The 20,000-nt window shown below is 41.5% G+C and overlaps 3 protein-coding genes across 4 annotated transcripts in view; 1 reads left to right on the top strand and 2 right to left on the bottom strand.

The window, feature by feature from the left end:
- Positions 1-390: 390 nt before the first annotated feature.
- Positions 391-4,094, bottom strand: LOC134176669 (uncharacterized). Of its 2 annotated transcripts, XM_062643328.1 has the most exons (4): positions 4,047-4,094; positions 3,193-3,988; positions 1,599-2,130; positions 391-1,536 (listed from the first exon to the last, which is right to left on the bottom strand). In XM_062643328.1, the coding sequence occupies exons 2-4, from the start codon at positions 3,897-3,899 to the stop codon at positions 1,381-1,383; spliced, it is 1,395 nt and encodes a 464-aa protein (XP_062499312.1). In that variant the 5' UTR covers positions 3,900-3,988; positions 4,047-4,094; the 3' UTR covers positions 391-1,380. The 2 variants fall into 2 exon arrangements, with proteins under 2 accessions (XP_062499312.1, XP_062499313.1); XM_062643329.1 differs by lacking the exons at positions 391-1,536; positions 4,047-4,094 and having other exon boundaries at positions 1,819-1,939; positions 1,992-2,130; positions 3,193-3,971.
- A 4,078-nt stretch (positions 4,095-8,172) lies between these two features.
- On the top strand, positions 8,173-9,336 carry LOC134177688 (G2/M phase-specific E3 ubiquitin-protein ligase-like). Its single transcript, XM_062644467.1, has 4 exons — positions 8,173-8,368; positions 8,460-8,820; positions 8,943-9,038; positions 9,269-9,336. The coding sequence occupies exons 1-4, from the start codon at positions 8,183-8,185 to the stop codon at positions 9,334-9,336; spliced, it is 711 nt and encodes a 236-aa protein (XP_062500451.1). The 5' UTR covers positions 8,173-8,182.
- Positions 9,337-10,674: 1,338 nt separating this feature from the next.
- The window catches only part of LOC134176912 (serine/threonine-protein phosphatase 6 regulatory ankyrin repeat subunit B-like), a 36,089-nt gene continuing 26,763 nt past the window's right edge, over positions 10,675-20,000 (bottom strand). The window contains exons 30-40 of the mRNA XM_062643594.1: positions 19,974-20,000; positions 19,814-19,912; positions 17,542-17,643; positions 17,330-17,422; positions 17,170-17,268; positions 14,780-14,881; positions 14,569-14,661; positions 14,409-14,507; positions 11,960-12,061; positions 11,749-11,841; positions 10,675-11,660 (exon numbers count right to left, since the gene is read on the bottom strand). The exon at positions 19,974-20,000 is cut by the window's right edge and continues 66 nt beyond it. Of these exons, the coding sequence (XP_062499578.1) occupies positions 11,649-11,660; positions 11,749-11,841; positions 11,960-12,061; positions 14,409-14,507; positions 14,569-14,661; positions 14,780-14,881; positions 17,170-17,268; positions 17,330-17,422; positions 17,542-17,643; positions 19,814-19,912; positions 19,974-20,000 (921 nt within the window). The 3' untranslated portion in view covers positions 10,675-11,648. The remainder of the gene's footprint in view (positions 11,661-11,748; positions 11,842-11,959; positions 12,062-14,408; positions 14,508-14,568; positions 14,662-14,779; positions 14,882-17,169; positions 17,269-17,329; positions 17,423-17,541; positions 17,644-19,813; positions 19,913-19,973) is intronic.

Here is a 20,000-nt window from a genome sequence, read left to right as displayed (position 1 = left end):
CTAGCTGTGTAGGTACGTGTATTGTACACAACACGCTACCCTTACCGTAGACGAACCGGCTAGAGGGGAAATGCTACGAATTTAGATGTATTTAGATAGGCTCCGCTCTAGCGGATCGCCGAGTTGGCAACTGTGGTGATGAAGTGTACAGACTCGTTTGTTGTCTAGGAATATTCGACACACAATTAAAACATAGAAACCGTCAACCTAATACAATTATGTAGTAGAGTGCGCGCTTTCACGGGCACAGTTACATAAATGTGGTACGGTACCGGTACATACCATATAGAAGAATGGGCGTGGTAGTCAAAACAGGTCACATTTCGTCATTTGCATGACGTCGCACGACTCACCAAGTAAACCGACATGCACGACCATCGTTTTCTACAACGCCTTCTGAACTCAATTTGAAGTCAACTCAACTGAACTCTATTTGCTCAACTCAACTCAATTAATTAACTCAACTACTAGTAGCTAACGTAGAACAGTGTGCGGCTACAACTGAAAGAACACGGTCATAGCTAGTCAGCTACAACTAGTCACTAAGTAGACTACTATGTCAATGCTACGTATAGCTACGAGAGTCAATAGTGCTAGACAATGTTTGTAGATCGAGTTCTACCGTGTCACTCGGCGATCCCTGGGCTGTCATTATCGTAGCGTACGTTCACATCTGCAGTCAAGCTGCGTGACAAGGAGGCACCGGCACCTTGGATAGAAACACGATTAGTAGTTCCGTGTCCGACGAGTGAGCGGAGTTGTCCGCCGCCAAGAGCTGCCAGCGTGGTTTGGCACGTGACGAAAGTAAAGTAAAAACAAACACCTGCTTGTGTGTTGGAAATGTGATCTCCTGAGACACGCGTTCGAATGGAAGCCCCGCTGGAACCCCGTTGTGTCTAGTGTCTTCAGTCATTTCATTTCTAGAAACAGCATAAGCGAACTGCGCGTTCAAGTTTCTAGTTTTGAGCCTAGAAACTTCAGTCATTTCAAGTGCCTAGAAATCAAACTTTAAAAATAAATCTAAAGATCACAAGAATCAAACGTCATCAGATAAAAACCATTCTATAAATAATAAAAGGAGAATAAAAAAATTAAAAATTAAAAGTTAATATTTAAGATATACCAAATTTTAAATAAGAATGCAAATAAAAAATTAAATATTGAAAAATAAAAATTAAAAATTAAAAACATTACAGAATTAAATAAAAATAAATAAAAATTAAAAAATGAAAACATAAAAATTGAAATGTAGAAAATTAAATGACCAGACCATCCACTGACTGACAACTCCATGTTACACATGACCTATATATTCATGCATTTGCAGCATAGACAAATTCACGGGCTCTAACATAAATATCTACTCCCTGACAGTCAGAATCAGCCATTGGGTCTATCAGCATGACCAGATCCTGCAATTGCAAAGAAGAGAGGGAGGGCGTCTTCTATCTGCGGTACTTGAACAACATCACAATCATCTAGACCATTCAATGGAATGGGTCCATGGCCATCAATGCCATAACCATCAATTGCACCCTCAAAGAGAAACAGTAATCACATAATTAGTAATCACTAGGAAGGACAATAGCATCACTAACAATGTCCAGGTCTTCCATATTTCGAAGTTCTGCCCCCTGCAGCATTCCTGTTATCCATAGCTGAATAGGTGTACTGTTTCTAGCAGTCCGAAGTCGATGATTTTTGTAGCCGTCACAAAATTGTTTAATAGCGTGGTTTATTCTGGACAGGTACACGTACTGTAAGCAAAATAAATCTTTGCCATTTGTTACATCAAGGAGAAAACACTCTTCTAAGTTCCGGAACAGAAAGTAGAAAAGAAAGGTACATCCTTGGAAAAGGTCTCTCCAGAAACGCTCAATCCGTTGGTTATGCACACTCCGTCCTGTTATCATACTGCCTCGTCCTGGTCCTCTGTGTTCTAACATAAACCTTGATATTTCTACATTTTCCATTCCTTTGTCTGACCTTACCCTTGATGGCAACCCAAACTGTCGAACAGCTTCTAGAAATGACTCCAACACTGTTGTCGCACGGTTGTTAGTAGAGCATTTACAAAACACGGGTATTCGACTATATCCGTCTACTCCACCATGGATGACAAAATGCCATCTGCAAAAACCCAACATCAAGATATACACATAAATACAGAATAGTTCACTAAGTGTAGAATTGAAACTCACATGCATCTCTGATTATACTTAATTAAATTGATGTACATAGGCAAGATTCATAATTCATCTATTTTATTATATGGTATTATATTTTATGGTATTATATTTTCTGGTATTATATTTTCTGGTATTATATTTATATTATAGTCATAATCATATTGTATCAGTTTTCTACCATTTTACTAGTGATTCGGAAAACCAAAAATATGCATACAAAGAGAGTGAAGGACAAACCAAAAGATAGCATAAAAACAAACAGACAATCACAACAACACGTAGAGAGACAAGAGACAGACAGAGAGACAAACAGACAGACAGACAGACAGACAGAAGGACGAACAGACAGACAGAAGGACGAACAGACAGACAGACAGACGGACAAAGACAGGCAAACAGGTGTTGTTCTGTTCAGTAGAAAAGACTTTCGAAAATGACTTTGGGTGCTTTCACACTGACCTTAGGCTAACCTATTTAAGCAAGCTGAGTAAACACTACCCTAGGAACATGTAGTAGGTTAACAAAGTTATCCTAATTAATGGCTTCAGCTAACCTAGGTTATCGCTGACCCACTTGCAAGTTAGGTTAGAACTCGGTCGCTCTGCCTACAACTAGGTCACTCCGTCTTCTAGCATAGCGAAGAATGGCGCGTTTTCTAGAATGTGCTACAAACGCTTCAAAGCTACACGGGCGCGTCTTCAGTGGAAAAGGAGGAGGCGAAGAAAAGCGCGTCGGCAACGAGAGGTTCTTTTTACTACTCTCCTAGTGTTGCTGTGCAGAATGTACAACCAGATGTAGCTTGTAAAGATCATGTCCCTAGTGAGAGGACGAAACCCTCCAAACCTTGCAGACATTGACAGGACAACAATGACAAGATATACATAATTAGTATCTAGATTAGTTAGTGGGTCATTTCTGAGCTGTGTGAACACTACGCAGTGTTAAATGGCGTCTGGAGTTAACCTAGCTAGAAACGTCGTGTGAATGCACCTTTCATACTTACCGTATCAGCTTGTGGTTTCCGTCTACATGCCACAACGCATTAGGTCCACTGACACGGTAAACTCTCCTAGGAATTGAAGTAGCCCATCGTTCAGCAACTCCAATCGGGTCAACTCTAGCTACCGACAGGCGTATCCTATGTCGCTGGATGATAATACCTCTTGATCGCAGCAGTCCATCCATCATACTGTATCCAGCGTCCGGAAATCCCCGTTTGATCTCTAGCAAGGTTCTGTCCAGCTCGGCATCGTTTATATCTGCGTACCTTCGAGCTACCGATAGATCCCATTCACGCATTCGCCTGTTGACAGTACTCCTGCACACTCCAAGTAGCTCAGCTATCGATGAAACAGAAAAGCCATGATCAACTAGAAATATCAGCTGTTCCTGCCCGATGTCCAGTCGTGGTCTACCCCTGCTCCCTGTTGCAATGGCACCAGCTGTGAACGCTCGCATATCCACTGTGTGTCCAAACGAACTGGTTATCGCGGAAAACGCTTCTACGAGGCTTCCAATATATCGGCCTAATGGAGTCAGTCCATTCTCTCCGCCTTCCACCATTCCAACAAGATGATGATGAATGGTTTCACCAAGGAGAAGAAGATCATCAGCATCCCCTTGCACCATTGCCTCTGGTTCATCAGCAGTTGTCAGCCACTGGTCAAGTCTACGCAGAAACAAACGCACCTGACCGAAGAAAGCATCCATTTGTCAGATAGATAATAAGATGGGCTGGTCCTTACTTTGATGCCAACCAGCTGGTCTACGCCAATGTGGTAGATTATAACGTTTTCACACTAGGGGTAGCGACCTTGGTTAGCAAACTTAATTATAGATAACTACCGTGTTGCAGACCTCCTGAGAGTATTTTGGTGTCATATTCTTGGTTAGCACTAAAGTAGGTGTGTTCACACTATGGTTTCCAAAACATGGTGTGTTAGGTTTTGATTTGCGTGATACGAGGTAGCGTACAGTACAAACCTGTTTTCAGACTGGACTGCGTTTGGTTTGTCAACCTAGCACGTTATCGTGATCCATTGTTTGAGCAGGAATCTCTAGACATGGCGTCTGACAACAGAGTTAGAATACTCCGCATGACAAACGACATAACAGTTTGGTACTCTGTGCTATAGCACTGCGATAGCGACGAAAATGACGTCATCGGTCATCGGTCATCGGTCATCTTGCACGCGCGAGATTCTTGTTGTTGACGCCCTGTTTCTAGCAGCATTACATCCTCCAAACTGTGCTCTTGTTACTTCTTCGTCGTCGGCAGTATGCAGCGGGGGTGCGTGACGGTGCGTGACCATTTCGTCCATCCATTTTTTCAATTTCCGGCAACAATTGAATATTGAATTAGAAATTGAAAATAGCTTAGCAGTTGCTTGCAATTTCACTAGTCAATTCTATAAAATACTAGAAAATTAAAATTTGATTGATCGACGGACTATAAGTATTTGCGGATTAAAATGAATATTGAAAACACCCTTAGTTTATAACCAATTTCCTTTTTCAATGCAATGGAATAAAGCACGTTAGTTCAATTTTCAATGTTAAATTCAATATTTATTATAATTTAAAAATTAAATTTTAAATTTTGAATTTGCGTGGCCAATTCGTCCATTCCATTTTTAATTTTTGAGACAAATTGAAAATGAAATGTCAAATTAAAAATTGACTGGCGTTGCTTGCTCTTACAATATTCCATTGCATTGAAAATAGAAATTGATTGAAGACCAATTGTTATTTCAATATTCGTTTACTTTGCAAATAGATTCAATCTTTCCATCCGTCCAATTTTCGTAAATTATGAATATTAGAATAGAGCCTCTGGTGCAATTTTCTTTCTTGGTACACTAAATGTAAATAGAAAGTTGCTAGCGTGAGCCATATCTCCTAACCAGCATAATGACGCCGCGCAGACGGTCGCCGGTGACTTCAATATTCAATTCTATTGAAAGACGAGAGTTGTGTCTAGCTTGGCCACGCCCAGCCACGCCTCTGGCACGCATGCAATGTAATGCAATTAACTTATTCATAAGAGACGGACGAGAAAGCCACGCGACCGACCTCTAACAACAAATCGGTAAGCACTTGCACCTGGCTCTCATCAACCGTCACGCCCAAGCATGAGCTGTTCCTTGGGGCGACAAGGGAAGCCTGTTGCATGGAGGCACGCTTACGGCATCTATAGTCAACGAGATCAACGTCTACCCTGCACTGGGAAGTTGACGCCTATTCGATTTGGAAAGACTCCAAGCAACTATCTACAGTCAACATACAGTAGAGTCGATCATTATAGACCACACCTCTTAAACACAGACGGTTCACGATAATGAACCCCAAACCAATTAAGTATTGTGTTTCAGACATCCGGTAGTTAACCTAACCCTAGTGTGAAAACGCTAAAATAAGACAGGCCAGTCAGTGCATGCATGAGTGATAGGACACTAAATTTTAGCCTAGGCGATATCTAAGTTTCTAATATTTGTCATTCTTATTTTATTTTTGTTTCTAATGTTGATCGACAGACGAGCATATTCGCATCCTGCAACCATTCTAGTGTGCATGGCTTTGACGTCGTTAGTGTTCGCTAAGTGCATTCAAGCATTGCTAATTAGAGTTTGATCTCAAAATCCTGAGCACACGTACATGTACACAAGCAAGGAAATGATTTCGAAAGCACGTGAGTAGGAGGGGCCATATGTTATGGCGAGCTACTTCCTTCATTTGACATGCAAATCCAGCCCTCTACTAGAGGCATTGCATTTAGAGCCACAATTGGTCAAGCGTTATCACTGACATATGCACTCGCCTAACCTCAGTTTATTCTTCACTTGAGAAAGTTTGATGTTTGTGCAATGCCAAGCGATTGTCTAACACTAGCTGCCCTATCACAAAGTGTCAAAATTTATTGTTTGGATGTTTAGTGGAATCATGAGATGAGAAAGTATTTTGACTAGTGTAGAAACAGTCTGAACGTAACCTCGGTGCATTTTTCATTTGAGAAAGTTTGATGTTTGTGTGGTACCAAACAATCATTTAGCACTATCACAGAGTGTCAAAGTTTATTGTTTTGAAATCATCTGATGAGAAAGCATTTCCACTATTGTAGAAACTGTCTGAACGTAGCCTCAGTAAATTCTTTACTTGAGAAAGTTTGATGTTTGAGTCATAATCGTACTAAGCAACATGCAATCGTCAGATGAGAAAGAATCTAAAGTTTGCAACCTATCCAAAACATGACATAGCATTACTGGTATAAATAATTCAACTCTCTCACGTATTGCTCAGTTGAGCTCTTGGTTGGTACCAGAGGAAGTTACTTTCTGCTTTGAGATGTCTGAGTCGAGCAGAAAATCAGGAAGTGAATTCAGCAATGCTAGACGTATGCTACAGAATGCAATGATAGAATTAGATCGAGTGGCACAAGAGATGAGCTGTAGGCAAACAGAAGATTCTCGATCTCCAGAAACACCTTCTCAACAACCTAGAGAAACGTCATCATCTAGAGAACGACTAGACAGCGACAACGTGGCTTTCATGAGGTCGACAGCTTTGGCAGCAGAACAAAGAAGATTGTTTGGTCGATCTTCTGGTCACAGTCGTCGACATAGTTCTAGACCTAGCGGTCGACACGGCAGTTCCAGTCGTTCATCACAAACAACGACAAGTCATGCCTACGGTCGCTCGACCAAAAGGCAAATGATTACAATCCATGCAATTTGTTTATCGGATCACCAGCAAAGCATTCCTCCATCTCGCGAAACTAAGCTGAAGCTATCATTGGCAGGGCTAGGAGAGCAAGACATTTCCGTTGGCCACGATGACGATGCTCTGGAAGTCCACAATGCAATTGTTCAGACGTTTTCACCCCTGGAAAGAGCAGGATATGAAATGATGCGTCTTACAAGTCGGAGAACTCTCGAAGTCCTGCGTACAGCAAATGGTATCCTAAACGCAAGAAATGTCAAGGCAGCCTTGAACCAGGCGAAATTGTATCTCAGACCAATAAAGCATTCTTTACCCCTAACGGATACATCACAAAGACCAACAGTACGTTAAGTTCTATTTAATTCTGACTGTTTTTAAATTAGTATATAACTTATTACAATATTTGTTTTTGCTAATTTGTTATAGAATCTAGGTGAAGAGCAGGAACCGACTATTACATGCGATACGTGCGGTGCTGACATTGTTCAGGTATCACTTCGAGAGCACTTGAGATGCTGTTCTAGTTCTTCTGAAACAGTAGAAAACGAACCACCTCGATCTCCACGAGTGAGAGTTATATCGTATGTTTGGTGACTACATTTGCAAAGGTATTGTTTTTCTGTTGCAGTTGGCACCCACTGCCTCTCGTACGCGTGATGAGTCAACAAGCCCATCATCAGGTATATTAATTTACTACAAATATATTCAGACTTCAAACTGAGCAATACAATTACATATTTAGAAATTTTTGTGATGTCTCAAGTTAGAGAACTACGTCAAGTATTTCCAGATAGGACTGAATCGTTTCTGAAAAGAGCGATTCACGATTTTTCTACCGTTGAGAGCGCTGTAGAAGCTGTGCTGGATGGACTTATTCCACAGGTAAACTCAAAACTAAATTTCTAAGATAGAACGTATTGATCTTTCTATGCATACAGAGCCCAACAGCACAAACAGTCTACACCGATGAAGTGGGTGATTTGTCTGATCTCTTGGAAAGCTATTGCCCCGATCTCGGTACTTTGCCAGCAACAAGAATAGCTGTTGCAAGAGACAGCATACTAACTGACACAGTCGCTTTTTTTAAAAGCAAGAAGTTTGACATACGAAGCACATTTAGAGTTCGTTTTGAGAACGAACCAGCTGTTGATGGAGGAGGTCCAAGGCGAGAGTTTTTTACTCTGCTTTTGCGTAGCTTAATTGCTCCGGATACTCCCTTTCGTCTCTTCGAGGGTAAGGCTGGTCATATACTGCCAATTCACAACATCGACGCTCTCATGGGAGGAATGTTCAAGTTTGCTGGCAATATGATTGCAGCGTCTATTGTTCAAGGAGGACCGGGCTTTCCGATGTTCTCGAGTGCGTTTTATGCATATTTACAAACTCAAGACCTAGATGATGTGTATGCTCTTGCAACGCCTGATGACATTCCAGACTCAGCTGTTGCTCACTCTGCTAAGCAGGTAATAATAATTTCTAAATTTAATAATTGTTTATTTTATTTATTAATTGTTTATTGTATTACAAGTTGATATCTAATGTATTGCTTATTAGATTGGAAGACAAGACATTTCAAATGAAGAATTTGAAACTCATGTAACGGTGTTACAAGATTCTGTTATTGCAGCTGGCTATCCTTACCGACTTACTAAAGAAAATCATGGAGAAGCTGTTCGCAGCCTGCTTGTGCATGAGATAATTTTGAGCAGACGTTCAGAAATCGATCAAGTCATAGCAGGACTCGGACCTGAAATCTGCACGATGGTAAAGGAGCATGGGAAAGTAATGTCAAGCCTATTTACAAACGAAGGTCAAGTGCCACTCGTAGCTTCTGAATTTCTTAAGCTTGTGACGTATGAAAATACGTTACCTCAACATTTGAAGGATTACTTTCAGCGGTACGTCTTAGAAGCAGGTATGTAACGTACTTTTTAATCATTGACGCAACTGCATGATTACTTGGCCTTTTTAGTCTAGCTAGCTAGGCTAGCTGTATAAATATGCATCTACTATTTTACCCGGTTTTTGTTGAAACAGATGAGAAACATCTTCGTTTGCTGCTGCAGTTTGTCAGCGGAGTGTCAGCAGTCCCTCCGATGGGATTCCAGATGCCGGATAGCATCACAGTTTCAAGTATCCGGTCACGTTATCCAAACTGCTCGACGTGTGCAATGATATTGGAGCTCCCTACTAACTGCACCTTGTATGACGAGTTTTCTGACGCTCTCAGAACAGCCACTGAACTTCAATCAATGGGTTTTGGAATTGTATAAATATGACACATAAATTTTGCACTACTTTCTTTGCTAGATTTGACTAGGCTTTTAGTAGATGCATGTTTGGTTCTATGATTATTGTGTTAGAATACAATAAGAAATTGTCTAACAAGACCCTTTTTGAATTAAAGTTTCTGTTACCTTTCGATGCTTGATAGTTAATCTATGGTTGTGCTAGACTACAGAAATATCTAGATAATAAAGGTTGATTTTAAGAGCTACGTGACTAGCTGACATTGAAATTGATGTACTATAAAATTATATGGTTTTCAACATCGCTCCCTGTGACGATTAGAATGTCATCACAAAGTTATTTGAGACTCGATGCATGTGCACTTACACGGTTTGGCGATGGGCAGCCGGGTCTAGTTAGCGTTCACATGTAAATCTCGCCTGTCATCTGTACGACACTCTAGATTTCGCGCACTTCCAGACCCAAAATTGGGAAAGAGTTAATTCGCAGGCGGATCACAATTTTTAGTTAGCCGCAGACTCAAATACGGTGAGTGAGAAACAGCAGACATCGCATGCTCAGACAACGAAGAGTGTGAACGCTGACTAGGGTGTGAAAATCCGTGAGATTATACGTCTAGGTTCATTCTGGAAATAGGACGACTGTGGTTATTGCATGTAGGAAGCGTTCCTATATTAGTTAATATATCCTGTGACACATGTAAGGGGATTTCCCGAGAAGCAATAATTTAGACATACGTACGCGCGATTCTAAGGAAATAGAATAAGCTGCAGCGAGTGTCAAGATACAGCATGTTTTAGCTACTTGTGCGTAGTCTAAAACAGTGGGCGTATAGGTACTCGCTTGGTTTCTAGAGCAAACACACAAGCGTAGAAATCTAATTATCATTATTTCTTATAATTATAATTATTGAAAAGAATAATTGTAATTGTAATTAGACTTTTTAAAAATAAATTTTTGTAGGAAAATATAAACGATGTAGCTGCATGACCTCTTCTAGTAATCTCATATTGCAGTCTCATTTCATCGCCTCGTCTCATTGTCTCATTGCCTCTTTTCATTGCAATATTCAATTAATTTAATGCTAACTATAGTATTTTAAAATTAAAAAATTAAATTTGAAATGTTACTACAATACTTACGTTTTATTTTTAAATAGCATTTTTATTTTCTATTTGCATTTTTTTTAATTTATTTTCCTATCTTTATTTCAGAGTTTGCGCTCTCGTGTTGTTTTGCTGTTGTTTTGCACTCGTAGCTTCTCAATGCAGACTCGAAGTCGTTGAGTACACCCAAAATTACTAGTTGACCGAATGCATCATGAAAAATCCACCATCTATATGCACATAAGAAGTAGATGACGTAAGTATATATGTATACATGTGTGCACGCTGACTATCATTGTACGCAAATCCGTGAAGTTGTGTCAGAGATTAGATAGGTTTTAATAGGGAAGGAGTCGATCTACTAGGTGTTCTACACGTGTAAGGGGATTTCCTGAGAGGCAATTACACGAGGTCTCCATCTAGATGTGTTTCGACAATCAATTGTAGTCTAGAAATAGAGTGACTTGCAGCGAGTGTCTAACTCGTACAAGATATATACGACATGTTGTAACTCTCCAACCGGATACCAAAGACTACATACTGCATGTGTTGTCTAGATTTAGAAAAGTGGGAGAGTAAGCACTTCAATTGGTTTTGTGGAGCTCAAAAACGCAGCCTTGATGCAATCACACAAGAACACGGGTGAAAAAATCTTCAAAAACTAGATTCTCTGTAGTAGATAAAATATAATTATGTAATGCAGTCTCCCCAGTCCCATACAGTGTAGTAGCGGCATGCGGTAATCTGCGGTAATCTGCGGTAATCTCATATTGATGCCGTCTCATATTGCAGTCTCATAGTGCAGTCTCATATTGCAGTTTCATCGCATGGTCTCATCGCATAGTCTCATCGCATGGTCTCATCGCATGGTCTCATCGCATGGTCTCATCGCATGGTCTCATCGCATGGTCTCATCGCATGGTCTCATCGCATGGTCTCATCGCATGGTCTCATCGCATGGTCTCATCGCATGGTCTCATCGCATGGTCTCATCGCATGGTCTCATCGCATGGTCTCATCGCATGGTCTCATCGCATGGTCTCATCGCATGGTCTCATCGCATGGTCTCATCGCATGGTCTCATCGCCTCATCTCATTGTCTCATCGCCTCATCTCATTGTCTCATCGCCTCATCTCATTGTCTCATCGCCTCATCTCATTGTCTCATCGCCTCATCTCATTGTCTCATCGCCTCATCTCATTGTCTCATCGCCTCATCTCATTGTCTCATCGCATGATCTCATCGCCTCATCTCATTGTCTCATCGCCTCATCTCATTGTCTCATCGCCTCATCTCATTGTCTCATCGCCTCATCTCATTGTCTCATCGCCTCATCTCATTGTCTCATCGCATGATCTCATCGCCTCATCTCATTGTCTCATCGCCTCATCTCATTGTCTAATTTTGACACAAATGGCACGCCATATGCATGCACAACACAAAAACATCTTTCACACATAATCAACAGTATTGTGAAAACTCTCACCTTCTTTTCCACTGATTGACAAAACTTCTCTGCAATCTTTGTTGCAACATCCACTTCATTATTACATGCCCACTGCAGCAGCTCACACACATCCTATAATCAACAATCAAAAGAAGAGAATCAATGTCACAAATCAATTCCATAAAAGGAAATACAGACAAAAATACCAAACTGTATCCACTCATTATGCTGTAAGACAACTGTTACTCACCTCTAATGCAACATCTTCAACTGACTGCATTACTGATAACAACCGATTAGCTGTTGACATGTAACCTCTTCTCAGAGCAAAATCAAAAGGTCTCTTCCCATACTATCACACATACAATTGTAATGAGTTAGTAAGAATATCACAACATATGACTTCACAAGTGCTAAGTAACTCTGTAACATTTAATTATTCAATAACAATATCCCACATCTACATACAAAAGGAACCTATCTAAATTCACACAACAATTCAATAAGACGTTTATGTTAACCAATTGCATGTGATATGTCTCTGTTTCACAACAGAAAAGATCCTCAACAAAACTGATCTAAGAAATTCTTGTAAAATCAATAAGTACACCAGACCTGTTCACGTTGATTAAAAGTCAGCAAATATCCCACAATACAAAACTTTGCAACTGTACAAACATTCAGGCTAACGTATAACATGAGCCTTGACAGCATCGGTTTCTTTGCAGTTGACGTTTGGCAGTAGAAGTCAGTGGTCTTCATACCTTGAGTTCAATGGGAAGTATGGACACTATATGTAGTCATTTATTGTGTGACTTTGATAGTTGTTGTTATTTAATTAATTAACTAACATTAATGTTACAATAACGAGTAATAATTTGGTTATGAGCGATCAAAACAAAACATGCAAGTCATGTAATTATGTTATGCAAGTCAAGCAAATCATATCTGGTATGCATGGCTGTGTGTGTGTGTGTGTGTGTGTGTGTGTGTGTGTGTGTGTGTGTGTGTGTGTGTGTGTGTGTGTGTGTGTGTGTGTGTGTGTGTGTGTGTGTGTGCACATCCGGGAACTTGCAGGGTTGCAGGATCAAGTCAGTGATGGCAAACTATGGCATAATTTCTTTGGCAACAAACTTACACACAGTTGCTTTAATTGACTCAGGAGTATAAATGAGTACCTGGTCTTTAACTGGAGATGACAAAGGCCCCAACTATGACAAAGTCCATCAGCCACTAGGGTCCGAGTAGGACCTCACACCATAGTTGGCATTACAGTCGGTGCACCTGCGAGTACCTGGCCAGGCTCAAGGAGATTGCTAAGCACGGCCCGTAGCTCCTGCTTAGTGCACAGGAACCCAACCATCTGGCTGGGGGCGTGAGCATTCTGTGGCAGCTCCTTATCCATTCGTCATTTTGCTGTGTGTGTGTGTGTGTGTGTGTGTGTGTGTGTGTGTGTGTGTGTGTGTGTGTGTGTGTGTATGTGTGTGTGTGTGTGTGTGTGTGTGTGTGTGTGTGTGTGTGTGTGTGTGTGTGTGTGTGTGTGTGTGTGTGTGTGTGTGTGTGTGTGTGTGTGTGTGTGTGTGTGTGTGTGTGTGTATGTGTGCATGCGTGCGTGTGCATGTGTGTATGTGGTGTGTGTGTGTGTGTGTGTGTGTGTGTGTGTGTGTGTGTGTGTGTGATGCTGTAGCTCAGTCGGTTAGAGAGTCATTTGATGGAGTGTGTACATCTGGGGCACATTAGGATTACAAGTTCAAGTCAAAGTGATAGCGAGCTATGGCATAATTTCCTTGGGCAATAAACTTACACGTAATTGCCTCTAGAGTCAGAAGGATAAATGAGTACCTACCTCTTCCTTGACAGGAGAAGGTAGCAACCGCTGACTGTAACTTGACCATCAGCCGCTGAGCTACAGGTGAGACTTCTAGTGCCCACACCTCAGTTGGCATCACAAGGCAGTGATCTCGTGAGTACCTGGCGCGGCTCCGGGAGATTGCCAGCGCAGGCCCGTAGCTTTCCTGAGTAGTTCACAAGAGCCCAGGTAATGGTAAGGCTGGGAATGTGACAGTAATGGCCATGAGGTTTACTGTTTACCATCTTTTACCATGTGTGCATGCATGTGTGTGTGCGCGCGCATGTGTGTGTGTGTGTGTGTGTGTGTGTGTGTGTGTGTGTGTGTGTGTGTGTGTGTGTGTGTGTGTGTGTGTTTGTCTGTGTGTGAGTGCATGTGTGTGTGTGTGCGTGTGTGTGTGTGTGTGTGTGTGTGTGTGTGTGTGTGTGTGTGTGTGTGTGTGTGTGTGTGTGTGTGTGTGTGTGTGTGTGTTTGTCTGTGTGTGAGTGCATGTGCGTGTGTGTGTGTGTGCTGTGTGTGAGTGTGTGTGTGTGTGTGTGTGTGTGTGTGTGTGTGTGTGTGTGTGTGTGTGTGTGTCCAAATTCAGCGGAGGTTGCTTCACGTGAGTTTTGGTAAGTATACATGTACGGACAATGTGACATTGCAGTACAGTGTGGCAGTTAGGACAATGACAATGGTCACCTCATTGCAGACATAACACTTAAGTGTTATTGTCATATGCACGAATAACTTTCTTAGTAAAACACAACTGTCATGTTCAAACAAACAAAAAGCTTCACTACACACTTGACAGCACTGCCTGTTCTGCTTTAAGATATAATACTTCAAAAAAGTTTGTAATATTGTTTACCTTATCTTTAGCATCTGCATCAGCCTTCTTCTCCAACAGACGCTCGACTGCCTCACGATGATCAAGTAAAGCAGCAAAGTGAAGTAAAGTGCAACCAGACTGCATGCACAACACAAAAACATCTTTCACACATAATCAACAGTATTGTGAAAACTCTCACCTTCTTTTCCACTGATTGACAAAACTTCTCTGCAATCTTTGTTGCAACATCCACTTCATTACTACTTGGCCTATGCAGCAGCTCATACACATCCTATAATCAACAATCAAAAGAAGAGAATCAATGTCACAAATCAATTCCATAAAAGGAAATACAAACAAAAATACCAAACTGTATCCACTCATTATGCTGTAAGACAACTGTTACTCACCTCTAATGCAACATCTTTAACTGACTGCATTACTGATAACAACCGATTAGCTGTTGACATGTAACCTCTTCTCAGAGCAAAATCAAAAGGTCTCTTCCCATCCTATCACACATACAATTGTAATGAGTTAGTAAGAATATCACAACATATGACTTCACAAGTGCTAAGTAACTCTGTAACATTTAATTATTCAATAACAATATCCCACATCTACACACAAAAGGAACCTATCTAAATTCACACAACAATTCAATAAGATGTTTATGTTAACCAATTGCATGTGATATGTCTCTGTTTCACAACAGCAAAGATCCTCAACAAAACTGATCTAAGAAATTCTTGTAAAATCAATAAGTACACCAGACCTGTTCACGTTGATTAAAAGTCAGCAAATATCCCACAATACAAAACTTTGCAACTGTACAAACATTCAGGCTAACGTATAACATGAGCCTTGACAGCATCGGTTTCTTTGCAGTTGACGTTTGGCAGTAGAAGTCAGTGGTCTTCATACCTTGAGTTCAATGGGAAGTATGGACGCTATATGTTAGTCATTTATTGTGTGACTTTGATAGTTGTTGTTATTTAATTAATTAACCACATTAATGTTACAATAATGAGTAATAATTTGGTTATGAGCGATCAAAACAAAACATGCAAGTCATGTAATTATGTTATGCAAGTCAAGCAAATTATATCTGGTATGCATGGCTGTGTGTGTGTGTGTGTGTGTGTGTGTGTGTGTGTGTGTGTGTGTGTGTGTGTGTGTGTGTGTGTGTGTGTGTGTGTGTGTGTGTGGTGCAATAGCTCAGTTGGTTAGAAAGTCTTCTATAGACTGTGCACATCCGGGAACTTGCAGAATTGCAGGATCAAGTCAGTGATGGCAAACTATGGCATAATTTCCTTGGGCAACAAACTTACACACAGTTGCTTTAATTGACTCAGGAGTATAAATGAGTACCTGGTCTTTAACTGGAGATGACAAAGGCCCCAACTACGACAAAGTCCATCAGCCACTAGGGTCCAAGTAGAACCTCACACCACAGTTGGCATTACAGTCGATGCTCCTGCGAGTACCTGGCCAGGCTCAAGGAGATTGCTAAGTACGGCCTGTAGCTCCTGCTTAGTGCACAGAAACCCAACCAACTGGCTGGGGGCGTGACCATTCCGTGGCAGCTCCTTATCCATTCACCATTTTGCTGTGTGTGTGTGTGTGTGTGTGTGTGTGTGTGTGTGTGTGTGTGTGTGTGTGTGTGTGTGTGTGTGTGTGTGTGTGTGTGTGTGTGTGTGCGGTGTGTGTGTGTGTGTGTGTGTGTGTGTGTGTGTGTGTGTGTGTGTGTGTGTGTGTGTGTGTGTGTGTGTGTGTGTGTGTGTGTGTGTGTGTGTGTGTGTGTGTGTGTGTGTGTGATGCTGTAGCTCAGTCGGTTAGAGAGTCATTTTATGGAGTGTGTACATCTGGGACACATTAGGATTACAAGTTCAAGTCCAAGTGATAGCGAGCTATGGCATAATTTCCTTGGGCAATAAACTTACACGTAATTGCCTCTGGAGTCAGGAGTATAAATGAGTACCTACCTCTTCCTTGACAGGAGAAGGTAGCAACCGCTGACTGTAACTTGACCATCAGCCGCTGAGCTACAAGTGAGACTTCTAGTGCCCACACCTCAGTTGACATCACAAGGCAGTGATCTCGAGTACCTGGCGCGGCTCCGGGAGATTGCCAGCGCAGGCCCGTGGCCTTCCTGAGTAGTTCACAAGAGCCCAGGTAATGGTAAGGCTGGGGATGTGACAGTAATGGCCATGAGGTTTACTGTTTACCATCTTTTACCATGTGTGCATGCATGTGTGTGCGCGCATGTGTGTGTGTGTGTGTGTGTGTGTGTGTGTGTGTGTGTGTGTGTGTGTGTGTGTGTGTGTGTGTGTGTGTGTGTGTGTGTGTATGTGTGCGTGTGTGCTGTGTGTGTGTGTGTGTGTGTGTGTGTGTGTGTGTGTGCATGTGCGTGTGTGTGTGTGCCATGTGTGAGTGTGTGTGTGTGTGTGTGTGTGTGTGTGTGTGTGTGTGTGTGTGAGTGCGTGTGTGTGTGTGTGTGTGTGTGTGTGTGTGTGTGTGTGTGTGTCCAAATTTAGTGGAGGTTGCTTCATGTGAGTCTTGGTAAGTATACATGTACGGACGATGTGACCTTGCAGTACAGTGTGGCAGTTAGGACAATGACAATGGTCACCTCATTGCAAACATAAAACTTAAGTGTCACTGTCATATGCACGAATACTTTCTTAGTAAAACACAACTGTCATGTTCAAACAAACAAAAAGCTTCACTACATACTTGACAGCACTGCCTGTTCTACTTTAAGATATAATACTTCAAAAAAGTTTGTAATATTGTTTACCTTATCTTTAACATCTGCATCAGCCTTCTTCTCCAACAGACACTCGACTGCCTCACAATGATTAAGTAAAGCAGCAAAGTGAAGTAAAGTGCGACCAGACTGCATGCACAACACAAAAACATCTTGCACACATAATCAACAGTATTGTGAAAACTCTCACCTTCTTCTCCATTGATTGACAAAACTTCTCTGCAATCTTTGTTGCAACATCCACTTCATTATTACATGCCCACTGCAGCAGCTTACACACATTCTATTATCAACAATCAAAAGAATGAGAAGCAATGTCACAAATCAATTCCATAAAAGGAAATACAAACAAAAATACCAAACTGCATCCACTCATTATGCTGTAAGACAACTGTTACTCACCTCTAATGCAACATCTTCAACTGACTGCATTATTGATAACAACCGATTAGCTGTTAACATGTGACCTCTTCTCACAGCAAAATCAAAAGGTCTCTTACCATACTATCACACATACAATTGTAATGAGTTAGTAAGAATATCACAACATATGACTTCACAAGTGCTAAGTAACTCTGTAACATTTAATTATTCAATAACAATATCCCACATCTACATACAAAAGGAACCTATCTAAATTCACACAACAATTCAATAAGACGTTTATGTTAACCAATTGCATGTGATATGTCTCTGTTTCACAACAGAAAAGATCCTCAACAAAACTGATCTAAGAAATTCTTGTAAAATCAATAAGTACACCAGACCTGTTCACGTTGATTAAAAGTCAGCAAATATCCCACAATACAAAACTTTGCAACTGTACAAACATTCAGGCTAACGTATAACATGAGCCTTGCCAGCATCGGTTTCTTTGCAGTTGACGTTTGGCAGTAGAAGTCAGTGGTCTTCATACCTTGAGTTCAATGGGAAGTGAGAACACTATATGTAGTCATTTATTGTGTGACTTTGATAGTTGTTGTTATTTAATTAATTAACCACATTAATGTTATAATAACAAGTAATAATTTGGTTATGAGCCATCAAAACAAAACATGCAAGTCATGTAATTATGTTATGCAAGTCAAGCAAATTATATCTGGTATGCATGGCTGTGTGTGTGTGTGTGTGTGTGTGTGTGTGTGTGTGTGTGTGTGTGTGTGTGTGTGTGTGTGTGTGTGTGTGTGTGTGTGTGTGCGTGCACACGCGTGTGCGGTGCAATAGCTCAGTTGGTTAGACAGTCTTCTATAGACTGTGCACATCCGAGAACTTGCAGGATTGCAGGATCAAGTCACAGTAATGGCGAGATATGGCATAATTTCCTTGGGCAACAAACTTACACACAGTTGCTTCAATTGACTCAGAAGTATAAATGAGTACCTGGTCTTTAACTGGGGATGACAAAGGCTCCAACTGCGACAAAGTCCATCAGCCACTGGGGTCCGGGTAGGACTTCACACCACAGTTGGCATTACAGTCGGTGCCCCTGCAAGTACCTGGCCAGGCTCAAGGAGATTGCTAAGCATGGCCCATAGCTCGTGCTTAGTGCACAGGAACCCAACCATCTGGCCGGGGGAGTGACCATTCAGCGGCATCTCCTTATCCATTTGTCATTTTGCTGTGTGTGTGTGTGTGTGTGTGTGTGTGTGTGTGTGTGTGTGTGTGTGTGTGTGTGTGTGTGTGTGTGTGTGTGTGTGTGTGTGTGTGTGTGTGTGTGTGTGTGTGTGTGTGTGTGTGTGTGTGTGTGTGTGTGTGATTCTGTAGCTCAGTCGGTTAGAGAGTCATTTGATGGAGTGTGTACATCTGGGACACATTAGGATTACAAGTTCAAGTCAAAGTGATAGCGAGCTATGGCATAATTTCCTTGGGCAATAAACTTACACGTAATTGCCTCTCTGGATTCAGGAGTATAAATGAGTACGTACCTCTTCCTTGACTGGAGACGGTAGCAACAACTGACTGTAACTTGACCATCAGCCGCTGAGCTACAGGTGAGACTTCGAGTGCCCACACCTCAGTTGGCGTCACAAGGCAGTGATCTTGTGAGTACCTGGCACGGCTCCGAGAGATTGCCAGTGCAGGCCCGTAGCTTTCCTGAGTAGTGCACAAGAGCCCAGCTAATGGTAAGGCTGGAGATGTGACAGTAATGGCCCTGAGGTTTACTGTTTACCATCTTTTACCATGTATGCGTGCATGTGTGTGTGTGTGTGTGTGTGTGTGTGTGTGTGTGTGTGTGTGTGTGTGTGTGTGTGTGTGTGTGTGTGTGCGTGCGCGCACATGCGTATGCACGTGCGTGTGCATCTGTGTGTGTGTGTGTGTGTGTGTGTGTGTGTGTGTGTGTGTGTGTGTGTGTGTGTGTGTGTGTGTGTGTGCGTGTGTGTGTGTCTGTGCACGCGCATGTCCAAATTCAGTGGAGGTTGCTTCATGTGAGTTTGGTAAGTATACATGTATGGACAATGTGACCTTGCAGTTCAGTGTAGCAGTTAGGACAATGACAATGGTCACCTCATTGCAGACATAACACTTAAGTGTTATTGTCATATGCACAACTAACTTTCTTAGTAAAACACAACTGTCATGTTCAAACAAACAAAAAGTTTCACTACACACTTCACACTACTGCTTGTTCTGCTTTAAGATATAATATTTCAAAAAAGTTTGTAATATTGTTTACCTTATCTTTAGCATCTGCATCAGCCTTCTTCTCCAACAGACACTTGACTGCCTCACGATGATCAAGTTCAGCAGCAAAGTGAAGTAAAGTGCGACCAGACTGCATGCACAACACAAAAACATCTTTCACACATAATCAACAGTATTGTGAAAACTCCCACCTTCTTCTCCACTGATTGACAAAACTT

This window comes from Corticium candelabrum, chromosome 3 (assembly GCF_963422355.1).
Source record: "Corticium candelabrum chromosome 3, ooCorCand1.1, whole genome shotgun sequence".
NCBI classification, from domain to species: Eukaryota; Metazoa; Porifera; class Homoscleromorpha; order Homosclerophorida; family Plakinidae; genus Corticium; species Corticium candelabrum.
This window is presented reverse-complemented; position numbering and strand designations above follow the sequence as displayed.